This window comes from Piliocolobus tephrosceles, chromosome X (assembly GCF_002776525.5).
Source record: "Piliocolobus tephrosceles isolate RC106 chromosome X, ASM277652v3, whole genome shotgun sequence".
NCBI lineage: Eukaryota > Metazoa > Chordata > Mammalia > Primates > Cercopithecidae > Piliocolobus > Piliocolobus tephrosceles.
Genome location: NC_045455.1, coordinates 87,712,614 through 87,730,775, shown reverse-complemented (window position 1 = coordinate 87,730,775; position 18,162 = coordinate 87,712,614). Strand labels below are relative to the sequence as shown.

At 37.9% G+C, this 18,162-nt stretch overlaps 1 protein-coding gene across 6 annotated transcripts in view; it reads left to right on the top strand.

Annotated features, from left to right (window-relative positions):
• PAN3 (poly(A) specific ribonuclease subunit PAN3) overlaps positions 1-18,162 on the top strand; it is a 163,061-nt gene that overhangs the window by 39,953 nt on the left and 104,946 nt on the right. For all 6 annotated transcript variants that reach the window (XR_002730987.3, XR_002730986.3, XM_023208744.3 and 3 more), the window contains exon 4: positions 452-522. Coding sequence is in view for 4 of the 6 variants with exons in the window: in XM_023208744.3 (XP_023064512.1) it covers positions 452-522 (71 nt within the window). In the remaining 2 variants the exon portion in view is untranslated. The remainder of the gene's footprint in view (positions 1-451; positions 523-18,162) is intronic.

The window sequence follows — 18,162 nt, the reverse complement described above, 5'->3', positions numbered from 1 at the left end:
TTTAAAGCCTTGCTGAGGTGTTGAAATCCAAGACAGGATCTCTCAGAGTCTGTGGTTGACACCGTCCCACCCCCCCACCCTCCTTTTTATCCTTCCCAAGATTTGGTCTCAAGATTGTAAACCTTTATTTACTTTAGGTCAACTTACTGCCTTCATAAACACACACAATAGTATGGTTAAGAGGTTTTTTTCTCTATTTGATTTTTCTTTTGGTTCTAGTCAAATAGATCTATCCTGATCCATATAGCTTTTGAATATTTGAGCAAATTAGTTCACCAGTTTGTGTTTCATTTGCTCAGAAAATATTTGAACATAACTGTGTGTTAGATACTAAGTTTAATTATTGTGTCATTTGACCTTTTTTTATATAGGCATTGTCCAGTTAAACAGTTACTAGATTTGTGAGTTACCCGAGTTTTATGTGTGGAAACTTATGTAACTTACCTTTCAGATCCTCTAACTTCACCTGCTTCATCCTTGTTTAATGACTTTGGTGCCCTCAACATCTCTCAGAGACGAAAGGTAGGTGAAATTGAAACTTGAATTAAACTAAATGGAATTTAGAAGTGATGTTGGCATTGTTACCTATGTAGTGTCAATGTTTTTGTAAGTGGAGGGAAAGCTTTTTATGGGCTTTAGTGTTTTTCCTGCGTTTTGTTTATCCTTTTTCTTTATCTTTTTATATGTGGAAATTTATTTGATCTCTGCATGGAATAGAGATTTTGTGTGAAGGGATGAAATCCTGCTTATTTTTGTTCATTTTATTTATCTCAATGTATTCTATTTTTAAGATAACATCTAATTTAATGTTATAGTTGCTGTTAATGTGACCCATTGTAAGCATATTCATCATGTTTAAACTTTATTTTTTGATGGCTTTATCTAAATTTCAAAGATTCTTCCCTAATTTACTCCTCATTACAAGGCAAACTTAAAATTTTCAACTTTTCATAATTGGCCCAACAGTTTAAAAAGTTGAAAATCTCTTCACTTTAGAAATTTAATTTTGTTTGGAATTTAGATTGATAGACCATATATGGATTTTTGAAGTATTTTATAAGGACTGATGTGACAAGCTGAATAATTTGAAGCCTTTGAGTCTTAATGAGAATCTTGTTAATACTAATAATCATCTAGAGAAGATAGTCTTTTTTGGTTAGGACCAGTAACAGCTAAAGATGTTAAAGAGGTTGTAAATCTTGGTGGAAGTTATTATAAAGTTATAACATTGTTTCCTAAGTAACGGAAGAAAGACCCAAAATTTAATGAGAGTAATAAATATAAAATTAACTAAAGCTCAGAAATGAAGATAAAATATTTCAATGTATCTCATGAATATTAAATTTTAGAATAGCTGATATGAACTTAAGATACTTTTAAGAAGGATCTGATCAGCAGGTAGTATAAAATGAAATAAATTCAAGAAGGTGGCGGTGATGGCTTCATGGTGTATAGTTATCCCCAAACTCATTGAATTGAATACATTAAATATGTATAGTGTTTTACATGTCAATCAGACCTCAATAAAGTAGTTTTAAAAATTCAGAAAGACTAGATTTTCTTAAGACAAAAAAAAGTTACGAGGACCAATATAAATTCTATTAAAACCTCATGTATCTAATGTTATTTCCATTTTGAGATGGATGAGAATGAGAAGGTAATTACAAAATGCTTTTTAGCAACTAGAATTGATAGACTGAAATCTGTGGGTTTAATTTAATGGATTTCCTTATAGGCTCTTATCATGGATAAATTTACTCTTACTTTACTTACTTTTCTTATAAACTGGAATATTTGGTTTCTAAATCCATATGTTAGAAGTAATAATAAGAGTTGCGGGCCGGGCGCGGTGGCTCACGCCTGTAATCCCAGCACTTTGGGCGGCCGAGGCGGGCGGATCACAAGGTAAGGAGATCGAGACCACGGTGAAACCCCGTCTCTACTAAAAATACAAAAAATTAGCCGGGCGTGGTGGCGGGCGCCTATAGTCCTAGCTACTCAGGAGGCTGAGTCAGGAGAATGGCGTGATCCCGGGAGGCGGAGCTTGCAGTGAGCCGAGATCGCGCCACTGCACTCCAGCCAGCGGAACCGAGCAAGACTCCGTCTCAAAAAAAAAAACAAAAAAAAGAGTTGGGTGGAAACAGACCCAGGACAGTAAACAAAGCCTGACAATGTGGAAGCAAGCAGTAAAATACTGAAAAGCAAATACAACCTGGAAATCAAGTTATCTAGAGCTTTTTACAGGAAAACAAAGTTTTAAAATTTTCTTAGGTATTTCCCTAATGACCTTTTCTCATTTAAAAAATAATAATCAGTTCACTTGACTGGGCAAGGTGGCTCAGGCCTATAATCCCAACCCTTCGGGAGGCCAAGGCGGGAGACTTGCATGAGCCCAGGAGTTTGAGATCAGTATGTATAACATACCAAGGCCCCATCTCTAATAAAAATTTAAAAAAATCAGTCAGGTGTGGTAGTACACACCTGTAGTGCCAGCTGAGGTGGGAGAGAGTTTGAGCCTGGGCGGTTGAGGCTGCAGTGAGCCAAGATCATGCCACTGTGCTCCAGCCTGGACAGCAGAGTGAGACCCTGTCTCAGACCAAAAAAAAAAAAAAAAAAAAAAAAAAAAAAAAATCAGTTAATAACTGGCATTTCAGATGTATGAGTAGAAACTGAGGCCGGGCGCGGTGGCTCAGGCCGGGCGCGGTGGCTCAAGCCTGTAATCCCAGCACTTTGGGAGGCCGAGACAGGCGGATCACGAGGTCAGGAGATCGAGACCATCCTGGCTAATACGGTGAAACCCTGTCTCTAATAGAAAATACAAAAAACTAGCCGGGCGACGAGGCGGGCGCCTGTAGTCCCAGCTACTCGGGAGGCTGAGGCAGGAGAATGGCGTGAACCCGGGAGGTGGAGCTTGCAGTGAGCTGAGATCCAGCCACTGCACTCCAGCCTGGGCGGCAGAGCAAGACTCCGTCTCAAAAAAAAAAAAAAAAGAAACTGAAACTAGAATGACAAATTAATATTTAAAAGTATTTCTAATATAAGAGGTTAGTGGGATGTGTCTTAAAGTGGAAATATATGATTTAGAGCTCCTGACATTTACTTTTGAGAAAATAATGAAAATTATTAGAAATTGAGAATATGTAGTACCTATTCTTTTTATAATTTATTATAAAATAAAATGTTACTAGAAATGTTACTAGAAATTTGAGAATAATAAAATGTTACTAGAAATGTGACCTACATATTTGGAGAGACATTAGAATATATCCAATGGAAGCAGACTAATATAGAAAAATGAGCACTCTACTGTGGTATTTGAGGCCCTAGATCTCCCATTTTGTGACCTTTGGCCAACCTTCTAGGCTGGAATCATCCCATCTGTGAAATGCAGAGCATGACCTTATCATTACCATAGTTGCTGTGGTGTCATTCATCTCTAAAACTTAATGTCTGTCTAAATTGAAAGCATCCACATGTCCCTTTCTACCTAGAAATCTGTGGTTCATATATTCATATAGCTTGAAGGACCATATTTTTCTTGCCATTTATGTTTAAAATGGTGTGTAATCTAGGGACACAGAGTTTTTCCAGTAGTGAGTAATATAGTTAGAATCTATGTGGGTACAGGTTGCATATATTTTAAAATTGTTAATGGTTAAGTTGAGAACGTTTCAAATCTCAAAATCTCTTTACATCAGAGATACTCTTGGCATAGGAGTATGGCATATTACCTGTAGTGAATTAACGAAGTCATTTTAGTGGAAGTAACTCAAAATTATGTGAATATCACAACTCCAGATTTATCTCAGCAGGCTAGCATGATTACTTAGTGATACTTTGTTTTATAATGATACAGGAGAACAGATAGTTAGACTATGCTTACCACTATATCATAGCTAGTGAGGTAAATTATTTTCTGAAAATCTCAGTTGGGCTAACCTCTGAACCAGATATGCTAACTTTTGCCTGTGGGATTATGTGATTTACTGGGGTCAGATTAGTCAGGTATTTTTATAGTAGGCAGTTTTACTGTATGCTATGTGGACAAATTGAAAATGAAGGACTGAATTTTTTTTCTTCCGTAAAATCTAATTGGAGATGTAATACATGAACCTACAAGAGAACATTTACTCAGCAGCATATTAATTAGTGCCAATTTAAATATTTGATGATCACCAGGTAGCAAAGAATTCTCCAGATCCTGAAGAATTTCTGGAGAAAAGATGTTTTGAATTGGGTTTTTTGTGGATGAGAAATGTATAGAGGCAAAGATACCTAGGCAAAAGGTATGCTTGCTTACAAGTGATAGAGGCAGGAGCTTTAGTAAACTCTGATTCTTCTCCATTCTGAGAATCATAGATAAGCTAAGAAAATATGGCTGAGGGCCTTAGTATCTTTAGGAACTTCAAGGAAAATATGGGATGTGAAAAATAGTACAGTCTGTTATGGTGGCTCATGCCTATAATCCCAGCACTTTGGGAGGCTGAGGCTCGAGGATCATTTGAGGTCAGGGGTTCAAGACTAGCCTGGACAATGTAGTGAGACCTGGTCTCTACTAAAAACCAAAAAATTAGCCAGGAGTAGTGGTGAATGCCTGTAGTTGCAGCTACTCGGGAGGCTGAGAGGTAGGAGGATGACTTGAGCCCAGGAGGTGGAGACTGCAGTGAGCCATGATCACTCCAGTGCACTCCAGCCTATGTGACAGAGCAAAACCCTGTCTCAAAAACAAAACAAAACAAAAACAACAACAACAAAAAAACGATACAGAAGAGTCACAGCCGTATACCTGGGCTGTGTAACTGTTGTTAACTATGTGAGAAACTTGTGTGGTGAGAATGTATGCCTTTGGCCAGTACTACTCATAATGTGTCATGGGACCAGGGCTAGTCTAGAGACTTGTCTGTTAGGAGATAAACACTGAAAATAAATGTCTAGAGACTTCTGTAACAATTTGATAATACCGTGACATTCAAATATGGAATCATTTTTCTAGTAATTTATCTTTATTTTACAAAATTATAGGACCATGATGTATAGGAGTTTTTTGAAAAAGTAATCTTTTTTGATGTTTGAGAAGCACTGATTTTCTTTTATTTGCCACATTAGGAATGCCTCATTTTATAGATAGAAAAAGTAACCATTATTTGAGTTTTGTTAAACGTAGGAGTTAATATACAAGAGATTATTACATGAGTAAACCTTAGTAGCAAGATAGATAAAATTAAATTTGAGCACTGTTACGAGAAGAGGTAGTTTTGTGAGTCACCGTGAATCACAGATGTGATCTAGACAAGCATTAAAATTTCTGATGAGAAATTATTTGGGAACAAAGTATCTTTACAACAGAGTTAGATGTTGGAATACGGATATTCATAAATGAAGGGGTTCAGTGCTGTGATATCTTGCTAACGATTCTTGCTAAGACAGAAGTTTTTATGTAGGGCAACCATGTATGATTGAGGCAAATCCTAGGCAAAAAGAGAAATCTTTCAAATTTGTGTCTAGCTTTCTCCTTTTTTATCTTTTTTCTCCTTTTGTATCTTGGCTTTCTCCTTTTATATCTTTCTGGGCTATTGCCCTTCTTCACCTTTTTTTTTTTATTCACCCTGTCACATTTTATTCAGCTTCCTCCTACTTCTTCCATTTATTAAAGCAAAAAATGGTCTGATACCCATCGTTTGTATTTCTTTGGTTTACTTTAGTGTATTGTTTCAGTCAATATGCAGTTTTACCTGGATATTTGTATTATATTTCTAATACTGACAGAACAGATTGTCACTCTGTAAATTTTTTTAAGTTTTAACGTCAAGTTAAATTCTTTGGGGTTAGGAGGCAAAGACTTTTGAAGTATCATGTTTATTTCTTCTGTTCTTGCTTTTAAAGCTTTTTGTTAGGACTAGGGAAGTGGGACCAAAGGGACTTGGCTGGTTCATCTGCTGATAGCTTATTTGTGAGGAGCTGTGGTTGTTAGAGGTACAGTTCTGGATTATGCTGCTTGAGAGAAAAATTCACCAGCAGTACTTTTCTCTGCTTTCTTCTTTGTTGGAACCTAGATTGGGTCTCCTTTTTGTGCTGTTCTTTATCTTAAGAGCACCCATCTCTCTTAGAAAACTTACTGATGATAAATATTTTATGTTTTCTGATTAACTTGACATTTAAAAGTTTTCTTACAGCATTTGTATTCTAAAGTATTTCTTTGAAAGATAATTTTTATATTATTTCTACTCTAGGCAATAAAATATGGAATAACAAAGACTAGAGCATCTTTACGGTAGAGTTCTTTTATGGAGAAAGATAAAGTAAATTTGGAGACATTAATGTGAGTATAGCATAGACAATTTGGAATGTAAATCTTTTCTTAATCCTGCTGATGGTTAGGCTAGGCCTTTTTGGCATATTAAATCAAGTATTTATGTCAGAAAAAAAAAAGGGGAAAATGGAGAAGACATTGAAAGATAACAAAATTTTAAAAGAGATTACAATCTAAATTTAATCTGTAAAACAATTGTTTTTAGGTTCTTTATGTATGTTCTCAAAGAAATAATGCCTTACTTGGTATGTAGATTTCCAGTAAGCCACATCAGTATCTTTTACCCATTGAGTATTACTCAGTATTGTTTCTGGAAAATTGTGGCGAGAATTCCAAATTAATGTCCTCACGACTATTATGCTCTGAAGTCACTAAACATTCATTCACCTCCACTTGTCAAGATGGAGGATGGAATGTGTGCCATCTCAGCCTAAGCCGGGTTTAGGTGAACTTTTAGGGTTCAAGATAGATATGTTTTCCTATGGAAACTGACACAGTTGTTGGAGTCCAAGTTCGGGGTGTGGGGAAGACACCCCTGCGTGGTTCCTGTTTATAGCTTACTTAGAGCCTCTTGGAGAATTCTAATTTCTCAAAGAACAAACAGCAGGAATGGTAATAACACGGCAGTACTGAGTAGTGGTTAAGGCTCTAGGGTTTAGAGTTAGATGCAAGGCAGTCAGGATTGAATTTGTATTGCTTCACTGCTTATCTTTGTGTCTTCAACATAGTAAACCTTTATGTTTCTTCATTTGCAAGATGAGAATGTGGTGGTACCTACTATGTAAGGTTGTTTTGAGGACTAAATGGGATGTGTTACCTGGCACAGAAGTGGTGACTATTATTGGTAGTAGCTAATAAATAGTGTTGGTCAAATTTCGAACTTTTCTTGGAAATTGTTAACTGTTGTGAAATAAGTATCCCTGGCTACTCACTCTGGATCAGGCTGTATTACAATTGTCCTCTGGAAGTGTGGTTCTGTAGCTGCTCTGAGGATGTCTACCTTTTCTTTGAGATGTTCAGATCCCCTCCTCCCCCAGTATTAATTTTTTGCCTTCTTCCTCACAGAAACTTCTTCCTGTTAGCTTCTCAAACATGTCCTCCAGATTATGTGAAAATCCATCGGGGGTTTCTTGCAATGTAATTGCAGACAGATAGAAACTTGATTTTATTTATATGAATGATGATTTTCTGTATTTTTCCAGATAATATGGTAAACCTAAATAATTATTTTATAAATTAAATGTTTTATATTTTATCATATCATCTAGTTACGTCAACAGTTCTTTGGGAGAGATTGTTTTTTCTGTTTTGGGAAATGGAAGTTTGAGAGATCAAGTAATTTGCATAGAGTAATAAAAATTACGTAGGGCAATATGAGAAGGGTAAGTTGACTGAATTTACTACAGGGTGAAAAATAGTCCACTGGTAATATGGAGAGGAGGAGATAAAACATCATTTAACCTTATGCCTGCTCCTTTTTCCACTTAAGTGATTTTTTTCAGTGTAAATTTCTGTCAAAATGATTTCTGGAGCAAGAGTAGACAATTTAATTTTTTATAATTGACAGACAACTTCAGAAATGCAACACAAATTATATTCCAACTAATAGGGGCTGGTTTTTCTATAGTCTTGAAAACACTGGCCTATAAAAATCTTTCATATTTTTGTAATTTCACAGGCAAAAAACCTTGTTTAAATTTGATGGTGTTAGAGACTTCTCTTTTATGTTTATTGGTCATTGGTGTTATTTTATGTCCTTTGCTCATTTCTTATTGGGCTATTTTCTAAATTCATTCTAAGAGCTCTTTGTACATTAGAGATGTAAATCTCTTCTATCAGATGTTACAGTCTCCCTCCATTTTGTTGTTGGTCTTGAATTTCACGAGTAATTTATGCTGTCAGTGTTGAAACGTCATGCTTACTCTGTTTCTGTCATACTATGTTTAAAATAGAAAAATATTAAGCCAATTTTTGTTAAAATAACATGGAACTCTCTGATCCAATGAGTTAGTAATTTGAATATAAAGGACCATCATTGTTTTTTATAATTATTTTGAATACACTGTGATTTTTGTTGTGAATGATCTCTAGTAATCAGTTACCCTTAGTAAATGGTTGTGTGTTCTCTCTTTTCTCTGCTTTTTAATTGGTAGGCTTGAATGTTCTTCCTGTTGGTTATCTCCAGCCTCAGTCTATTCTTTTCTTAAAATATACAAGTAACATTAGATTGAAACTTGCTAAAAATATGATAGTTCATATAGAGAAAGACTTTGAGAGTTGACTTTCCTTTCCTGCTAAGTAAAGAGTATTGGTGGCTGAGTTTCCAGGACTGGGTTGAGATAAAGATGTACTTTGGAAAGAACAGATTAAATTTTGTTTTAACAAGTGTGAGGTTCAACCATGTACTTCCTGTACTTTATTTTAATTGGCACTTTTTGTGCAGTGACCATTTGTTTTTGTTGAATCAAGAAAGCTTCCTCTAAATTCATGATTGTAGGAGAATTTTGTTCTGTTGATTGATTTTTAAAAAGAGCTCTCATGAGTTTGTTTTGGAAGCCTTTTTTTAAAGGTATGTGTGGTAGTATGGTGTTTGATGCTTTATCATATTTAAACGTGAACTGAAATTTTTGTATGCCTTTTATATACAGTTTGTAATACTGTTGGCTATACTCATCATATAGCTTTGAAGATTTTGAGTTCTTATACACAGTAATGGTAGTTTAAGTAAGACCATGGTGCATTTACCACTTGAACCTACAAACTAGTAGAGCATTCTAAGGTTAGCTGGTTGGCTTCTTTACACTCTGGTCATTCTATTTGCAAAGTTTAATAGCTGATATTTAGGGGTCTAACATTATTGATAGCTCATCCCTATTTTCCTAGGAGGTAGGTTTGCAGAATGAATTAGTAAAGGTAAACTTAAAATTCTCATCCACAAACATGCTAGCCTAAGCTCCAAGTTAAATGTAACCAAAACCATGTGGTTTTCCCCAACTCTGTTTTATTCCCAAGATTTATTGTCCTTGTATTTTGAAAATGGGGAAGGAGAACTTTTAAATTCTAGTTATTTGAATGAAGTCTTTATCTGTTCTCATTGATTCCATCCATGCTAATTAAATATAAAAAGATTTATTCATTTGGGTATTTGTATTTGGTTATCTTAGGTTTAGCTAGAATGACATTAAGATTGTAAAATGTTAAGGAATATTACAGAATGTGGAATTGATTTCTTTGAGTTGGAGATGAGATATTATAGTTAAGAGGACAAGTGTTGGAACCCTACTTTATGTTAATTTTGAGATAATAGGCAAGTTATTTTAACCTCTTCTCAGACTTACTTTTATCATCTGTAAAGTTGGTATAAAATAGGCGCTATGTCACAGAATTATGTGAATTAAATACGTTAATGGATATAGTGTTTATAGTGCCTTGTACTTGTCAAATGGTAGTTATTGTTATAGTCTTCTATTATGATCTGCAGTTTAAAAGTTTATCTAATTATGTACAAGACTGCTTTTCATTATTTACCATCTTTGTTTAAATTCAATTATAATAAAACTCATTTTTGAAAAAGTGTACACATACAAGTTGAATACAATGGAAACCTTTTGCTAACAAGCCAGTAGACATTCTGGCAGCTACATAGTGACAGCTATGTGGGAGACTGAGGTGGGAGGTTTGAGTTCAGGGTTTTGAAGCTGCAATGAGCTATGATCGGGCCACTGTGTTCCAGCCTGGGCAACAGAACAAGACTGTTAATATAATGAATGCATTCGGTAAGGGACTGAAATTGATAGAAAACTTTAATGTTCATTACAATTGATAGATTATCATGGAAATAACTTTCTCGTTAAAAAAAAAAAAAATTGGCCTGGCATGGTGGCTCATGCCTGTGATCCCACCACTTTGGGAAGATGAGGTAGGAGGATTGCTTGAGACTAGCCTGGGCAACATGGTAAGACCCGTGTTTAAAAAGAAAAAAGCCCTCACGAGATGGCTCACACCTTTAATTCCAGCACTTTGGGATCCTGAGGTGGGTAGATAACTTGAGCCCAGGAGTTTGAGACCAGCCTGGGCAACATGGCGAAACACTGTCTCTACAGAAAATACAAAAATGAGCTTGACTTGGTGGTGCACGCCTGTAGTCCTAGCTACTTGGAAGACCGAGGTGGGAGGATCACCTATGCCCAGGAGGTTGAGGCTGCAGCGAGCTGTGTTTGCACCACTTCACTCCAGCCTGGGAAACAGAGCAAGACCCTGTCTCAAAAAATACGACAACTTACTTTCACTCAAAATATTTTAATCACTTTGGCATGCTATTTTATTTCTTTGTATCTGGTACGTATTGTGGTTCCAGTCTAAAGAACAAGGATGTAAGAAGTTGCAGTTGGTGTTCCAGTTCTTTAGAGATTCAGTGTGCCCTTGCATAGCAAGATCTTCCAACTGATTTTATTTTTGGTAGCATAAAATCCCTTTGCAACACTGAGATTTTAAGAACATAAGTAAAGACTGCTTTGTAGGCTTCCTTAAATTACTATGTAGATAATGTTTGTCCCCCTCAATGACCTGACTCGTAGCAGAAGCTACAGATATGTGTATATGTGTTTATACATGTAAGTTGTGTTCTGCCGTGTTTGATATAATTTTTCTCATTTTTTACTTATTTTTATTTTTTGAGGGGCAATGTCTTACCCTGTTGCCCAGGCTGGTCTCCAACTCCGACTTCAAGTGATCCTCCTGTCTCATCCACCCAACTTAGCTGGGACTACAGGCACATGCCACCATGCCCAGCTAATTTTTTAAAGTTCTGTGGAGACTGGGTCTCACTATGTTGCCCAGGCTGGTCTTGAACTCCTGGTCTCAAGTGATCCTCCTGTGTCAGCCTCCCAAAGTGCTGAGATTACAGGCATGAGCCACCTCACCTGGCCCAATGAATGACTTAAATGATATTTTAAAATGATTTATGTTTTATTAATCAGAACATCTTTACAAACTTGAAAAATAGTAGTATACAAATGTGAAATATCTCTTTTCAGACACTGCTTAAATGAATATATGAACTTATTATCTTTTACAGTATCAACTCAGCAGCCTCTCTCCTGACATTCCTAAGGGTCTTAGGTACATCGATTGAGAAACCTCTGGCCTAGGATTTATTATATATTTATTTCAAAATAAGCCTGCATTTTTTTTACAACCTCCTGTGACTCCTAATGATCTTCCTTCTCTTCATTAAATATCCTGATACTTTAGCATATCTGCAATTATAAGAATTAAATATCAAAGTATACCATTAATGATTAGTGTTTAATCACTTGAGGCCAGGTGTTTGAGACCAGCCTAGGCAGTATAGCAAGACCTGGTCTCCACAAAAGATTTTAAAAAGTTAATGGAGCATGGTGGTGTTCACCTGTAGTGCCAGCTATGTGGGAGACTGAGGTGGGAGGATGGTTTGAGCTCGGGGGTTTGAAGCTGCAGTTAACTATGGTTGGGCCATTGCGTTCCAGCCTGGGCAAAAGAACAAGACTGTTTAGAAAACAGAAGAAACAGAAAAAACAATTACATTGTTTCAGAGTGTAAATAGTGAAATGATTATCTATACAGTGATTACGTTTTTGATGTTCAAAGGAGGTTCTTATAATTCACGGCTTTGGAAACTTTTTGTCCTGAACCAACAATTAGTTTTCTCTAGTTTATTATTAATGAGTAGACCATGATATGTAATAATATGTGACTGATAATGTGAGGCATTTTGGAAATGGTGCTGTTTTGCAATTACCAAAAGAGTTGTGCTCTGAAAATTGGTCTGTTACTTGGTAGCTTTAACTACATTTTTTTATACAAGTGCTGATATTTATAGATTGTTATTTTAGCTGGACTCTGAACTTTTTGGGAGAAGAGAATAGATCTTCTTGATCATTTTATTTTTAAGAATGATAGAGAAGTTTGTACTGAAATGTTGAGTAAATCAAGGAATGAAAAAAATATACGTATGTGCATCTAGACTTCAGAACTAAAACAGTCCTAAAATTACCTTCTATTCTTTCCTTTGACATAGTGAGTCTAGAGGCTTACCTCCCTTGTATTGAGAGTAGACTTCCCTTAGTCCTAAACCACTGGAACTGGCTTTTATAAAATGGGACAAAGGTTTTTGGAAAAGCTAGGGCTTTGAGGGCTACAAGTAGTGATCTTAAAAGCTCTCAGTGTTAGCCAGGCGTGGTGACTCACACCTGTAATCCCAGCACTTTGGGAGGCTGAGCTGGGTGGATCATGAGGTCAGGAGTTCAAGACCAGCCTGGCCAACATGGTGAAACCCCATCTCTACTCAAAATACATAAATTAGCCAGGCGTGGTGGTGGGCCTCTATAATCCCAGCTGCTCAGGAGGCTGAACCAGGAGAATGGCTTGAACCCAGGAGGCGGAGGTTGCAGAGTGAGACTCCATCTCAAAAACAAACAAACGATAAAAGCTCTCAGTGTTGAGGTCAAGCTCGAAAGGGGCAAGGAGCTAGCTACAAGGACTTGAGATGTTGAATTTTTAAACCTTTACCCCTTTTCATTTTGGGAAGTGGCTCCAATTTCTGTTTGTACCACTAGTTATTTCTTCTGCAGATCTTCTCTCTGACGTTATTAAGAACTTTAGTGCTCAAAGTGCGATCACCAGACCAGGAGCATTTGCAGTCTTCGGAGCGTCTTTAGAAACACAGATTCTTAGGCCTTGCTCTAAGGCCTACCGAATCAGAATCTTTTATTTTAGCAAGATCCCTGGAAGATTTCTGTGTTCACTATTGTTTGAGAAGTACTACTCTAGAATATATTTTCAAACCTTTTCTTATTCTTGAAAACTTTTATTCAAACCTGGAGCTTTTTTGTTTGTTTGGTTTGATATTTTACTTTTGAGACAGTCTTGCTCTTATCACCCAGGCTAGAGTCCAGTGGCACAATCTCGACTCACTGCAAACTCTGCCTCCCAGGTTCAAATGATTCCCCTGCCTCAGCCTCCAGAGTAGCTGGGATTACAGGCGCATACCACCACGCCTGGCTAATTTTTGTATTTTTTTAGTAAAGACAAGGTTCCACCGTGTTGGCCAGGCTGGTCTGGAACTCCTGACCTCAAGTGATCTGCCCGTGTCGGCCTCCCAAAGTGCTGGCATTACAAGCATGAGCCACCTCACCTGGCCAATTTGTTTGTTTTTTGAGATAGAGCCTCACTCTATTGCCAGGTTAGAGTGCAGTGGCACAGTGATAGCCTCCTGCAGCTTTGAATTCCTGGTCACTTCAGCCTCCTGAATAGCTGGAATTATAGGCACACCAGCACACCTGGATTATTAAAAAAAAATTTTTGTCAGGGGTCAGGGGTAGAGATGGGGTGGGTCTCACTATGGTGCCCAGGTTGGTCCTTGAACTCCTGGCCTCAAGCAGTCCTCTTGCCTTGGCCTTCCTGAGTGCTAGGATTACAGGTTATGAGCTGCTGTGCCAGGCCTCTGCTGGATGTTTTACCACGGGAAAAGGGGTGTGTGAGTCAATTTTGACACTGCTATAAAGAAATACCCAAGACTGGGTAATTTATAAGGGAAAGAGGATGAATTGACTCACAGTTCCACATGGCTGAGAGGCCTCAGGAAACTTACAATCATGGTGGAAGGGGAAGCAGGCACCTTCTTCACAGGGTGGCAGGAGAGAGAAGCGTGTGTGAAGGAGGAGCTGTCAAACATTTATAAAACCATCAGATCTCGTGAGAACTCACTCACTATCACGAGAATAGCATGGGGGAAACCACTCCCATGATCTAGTCACTCCCTTAACACATGGGCATTATTAATATAATTTGAGATGAGATTTGGGTGGGAACACAGAGCCAAACCATATCAAGGGGATTGGGAATTTTGTTGTACAATGTTAACTTACACGTTCAATAGGACACGGCATTTTCAAATGGTTTTATTTCATAATAACCAGCAATGTGGAACTGGTCAGGCTATCAAGAATAGAGGATCGATAAGGGAATTTACCTGTTTTGGGGGACCACTGTGTTCTTAAAAGTTGGTCTAGGTAAGGATTTCTAGAAGCTCAGAAGGGAAGAGGAGTTGTTGCTTTTGTTTGCTCTGAAGGAGGGGCTTGGATCTTAAAGAACTGAAATAGTTAATAAACATTTCCCTTAAAATTGTGTTTTCCCTGTTTATTTTCTCATCTTCTCTTTAAACTCTTCCTTTCCCTTAGCACCTGCTTCCAATTAATCACCAATACTTGTTTGTAACCTACCAGATGTTTCCACAAGTAAGCCTTCACTAGTTCTCTATTTCTCTTGTTATTGCCTCAAGTTCATCTCCTCCTTTCTCGACTAGTGATTCGTAGCCAGGGCAGTTGTGTCTTTTTACCCCCAGAGAACATTTGGTAATATCTGGGGACATTTTTGGTTGTTACAGCTGGGTAGTTGGTGCTTAGTGGTATTTAGTGGGAGGACAGAGATGCTGCTAAACATCCTACAATGCACAAGACAGCCCCCCACAAGAAAGAATTATGCAAAGTCAATAGTGCTGATGTTGAGAAACCCTAACCTAGACTACTGCCAGAGTCCACTGATTTGTCGACCTATTTCCATTTTTACTGTGTCTTCCCCAGTTCTTCTTCCACACTGCCACGGACATTCCTTTCTAAAATGCAAATCTGATTTTGTCATTTCTTCTTTGCCCGGGGAATGATCCTCAAATTCCTTAGTATAGGAAACAATATGTTTTTATTTACTTATTTATTTTTATTTTAATTTTTTTTGAGACATGAGACCACATGTCATTGCAGCCTTGACCTCCTGGGCTTGTGATGCTTCCACCTCAGCCTCCAAAGTTGCTGGGACTATAGGCGTGGGCCACCATGCCCCGCTCCTTTTTTCATTTTTTGTAGAGATGAGGTCCCACTGTGTTGCCCAGGCTGATCTTGAACTCGGCTCAAACAGTCCTCCCATCTCAGCCTCCCAAAGTGCTGGGATTACAAGCATGAGCCATTGTGCTTGGCACTAAAACAATACTTTTTTTTGTTTGTTTTTTTTTGTTTGAGACAGAGTCTCACTCTGTCACCCAGGCTGGAGTGCGGTGGTGCCATCTTGGCTCACTGCAGCCTCCGCCTCCTGGGTTCAAGAGATTCTCCTGCCTCAGCCTCCTGAGTAGCTGGGATTACAGGCACGCACCACCACACCGGCTAATTTTTGTATTTTTATTAGAGATAGGGTTTCACCATGTTGGCCAGGCTGTTCTCTAATTTCTGATCTCGTGATCTGTTCGCCTCAGCCTCCCAAAGTGCTAGGATTACAGACGTGAGCCACCGTGCCTGACCAATACTTTTTAAAAATTGTATTCAGGCTTCATCTTTTGTTCTCAAACTTGACCCTCTGCTAATGGTGAACTCAATACTTGTGATTTGTTCTAAACACCACCATATCTCTATACATACTTTTCCCCTAGCCTATACTACATACTTCCTTCTCTCATATTTTCCTATCTAGGCACACTTGTTTTTCCTTTGGAACTTTACTCAGGTGTTCACTTTCTCTGTGAAGCCACCTTTGTTTCTGCTCTATTCGTACGTGATTACTTATGCATTATTATGTCACAGTGGGTTATGGTTTGTTTACATTTCTGTTACATCCTAGCCTGTATTCTGTCTTCAAGCCAAAGGTGTGTGTTGTATTCCAAATACTTAGAAGAGTTCCTGATACAAAGTAGGTTCTCAGATGTTTAATTGAAAGTACATTTTTTCTTCAAGGAGTAATTAGTAATTTGGAAGTTAGCTTATAGATGAAATATTGTTATAATTTATGTTCTAAGCAATGAAACCTTCCTATATAATCTTTTGCCTCACCATAATGTTTTACATTGCTGCCATCTCTTTTCAGATGTTATTTTGTGTTCTGTTGCTTATAATGGTACATTAAATAGTATTGATACCTTAGGGCAAGGGTGTCCGATTTTTTAGCTTCCTTGGGCCACATTGGAAGAATTGTCTTGAGTCACACATAAAACACACTGACACTAATGATAGCTGATGAGCTTTTAAAAAAATGGCAAAATAATGTCATACTGTTTCAAGAAAGTTTACAAATTCTTGTTGGGCCGCATTCACGGTCATGCTGGGCCTCTGTTGGACAAGCTTGCCTTAGTATCTTTTCATTTAGTTACACAGAGAAGATTTTACTTTTGATTAGAGTTTAATCTCTGGCTATTTATTCAAAAAATTTAGAGTTTATAATGGCACATGTTTAGAGATCTCTTCTACCTAAGAGGAGAGGCTTTAGGCTAGTTAAGGGTTTTGGGGCATGGAGTGGAAGGAGAGGAGTGATGAATTCCCTTTTTGAAATGAAGAAATGTTAATTATTTAATGAGTACAGTTAAGGAGGGAGGATGATACATCAGATGTTTTTAAAACCATTTTTGGGAATGGGCACGTGGTTCACACCTGTAATCCCAGCACTTTGGGAGGCCAAGGCAGGCGGATCATTGGAGCCCAGGAGTTTGAGACCAGCTTGGGCAACATACAGAGACCCCCATCTCTACAAAAAATACAAAAATTAGCTGGACCTAGTGGTACATGCCTGTAGTCCCAGCTTCTCCGGAGGCTGAGGTGGGAGGATCCCTTGAGCCCGGGAGGTAGAGGTTGCAGCGACCTGAGATTGCACCACTGCACTTCAGTCTGGGAGTCAGACCCTGACTAAAAAAAAAAAAAACCCAAGAAACAAAAACAAACCAAAGAACAACAACTTTTTTTTTTTTTTCCAATGTTGTTTACTGGGCTACTGAATAGAAAGTGAATTGTATTGACTGTAATAACTGTGTCAAAAGTACATCTGAGGCCCAGTGCGGTGGCTCATGCCTGTAATCCCAGCACTTTGGGAGGCCGAGGCAGGTGGATCATCTGAGGTTAGGAGTTCGAGACCAGCCTGGCCAACATGGTGAAACCCCATCTCTAATAAAAATAGAAAAATTAGCCAGGCATGGTGGCAGGTGCCTGTAATCCCAACTACTCGGGAGACTAAGGCAGGAGAATCACCTGAACTAGGAAGGCGGAGGTTGCAGTGAGCTGAGATTACACCACTGCACTCCAGCCTGGGTGATGGAGTCTCAAAAAAAAAAAAAGAGATACTCTGTCTAAAAAAAAAAAAAAAAAAGTACATCTGATTTTGTGAAGCATCTGAATTACAGGAGACCTTTTAAAATAATTTTCATGCATTCAGATATATGATCTGGAATTTAGGTGTCCATGTATAAATCATTTGACAACCTGAGATTTTGATGAAGTAAACATTTGATATGTTGAACTTTCCTGATAGAACAAGGTTAATCTTTAGCTCAGAAGTGTTTTTTTTTTTTGTTTTTTTTTTGTTTTTTTTGGTAGAGATGGAGTCTTGTTCTGTTTCCCAGGCTGGAGTGCAGTGGCGTGATCTCGGCTCACTGCAACCTCTGCTTTCCGAGTTCAAGCAGTTCTCCTGCCTCAGCCTCCCAAGTAGTTGGGACCGCAGGTGCACACCGCTACGCATGGCTAATTTCTTTTGTATTTTAGTATAGACGGTGTTTCACCATGTTGCCCAGGCTGGTCTTAAACTCCTGAGCTCAGGCAGTCTGCCCATCTCCGCCTCCCAATGTGCTAGGATTACAGGCATGAGCCATCTTTCCTGGCCAAATACAAATTTTAAAGTAGTGAACGTCTAATTAGGGTTATGTTATTCTTACTGTATGTCAAAGCCTTATAGTTTTCTGTTTGAACACAAAAATGTACAATTTAATTCTTATACTCTTTCCAAGGAATTAAGTTACTAGAAATAACTTGCTTTAAAATTCTTTCGCTTATAATGTGGTTCCATGG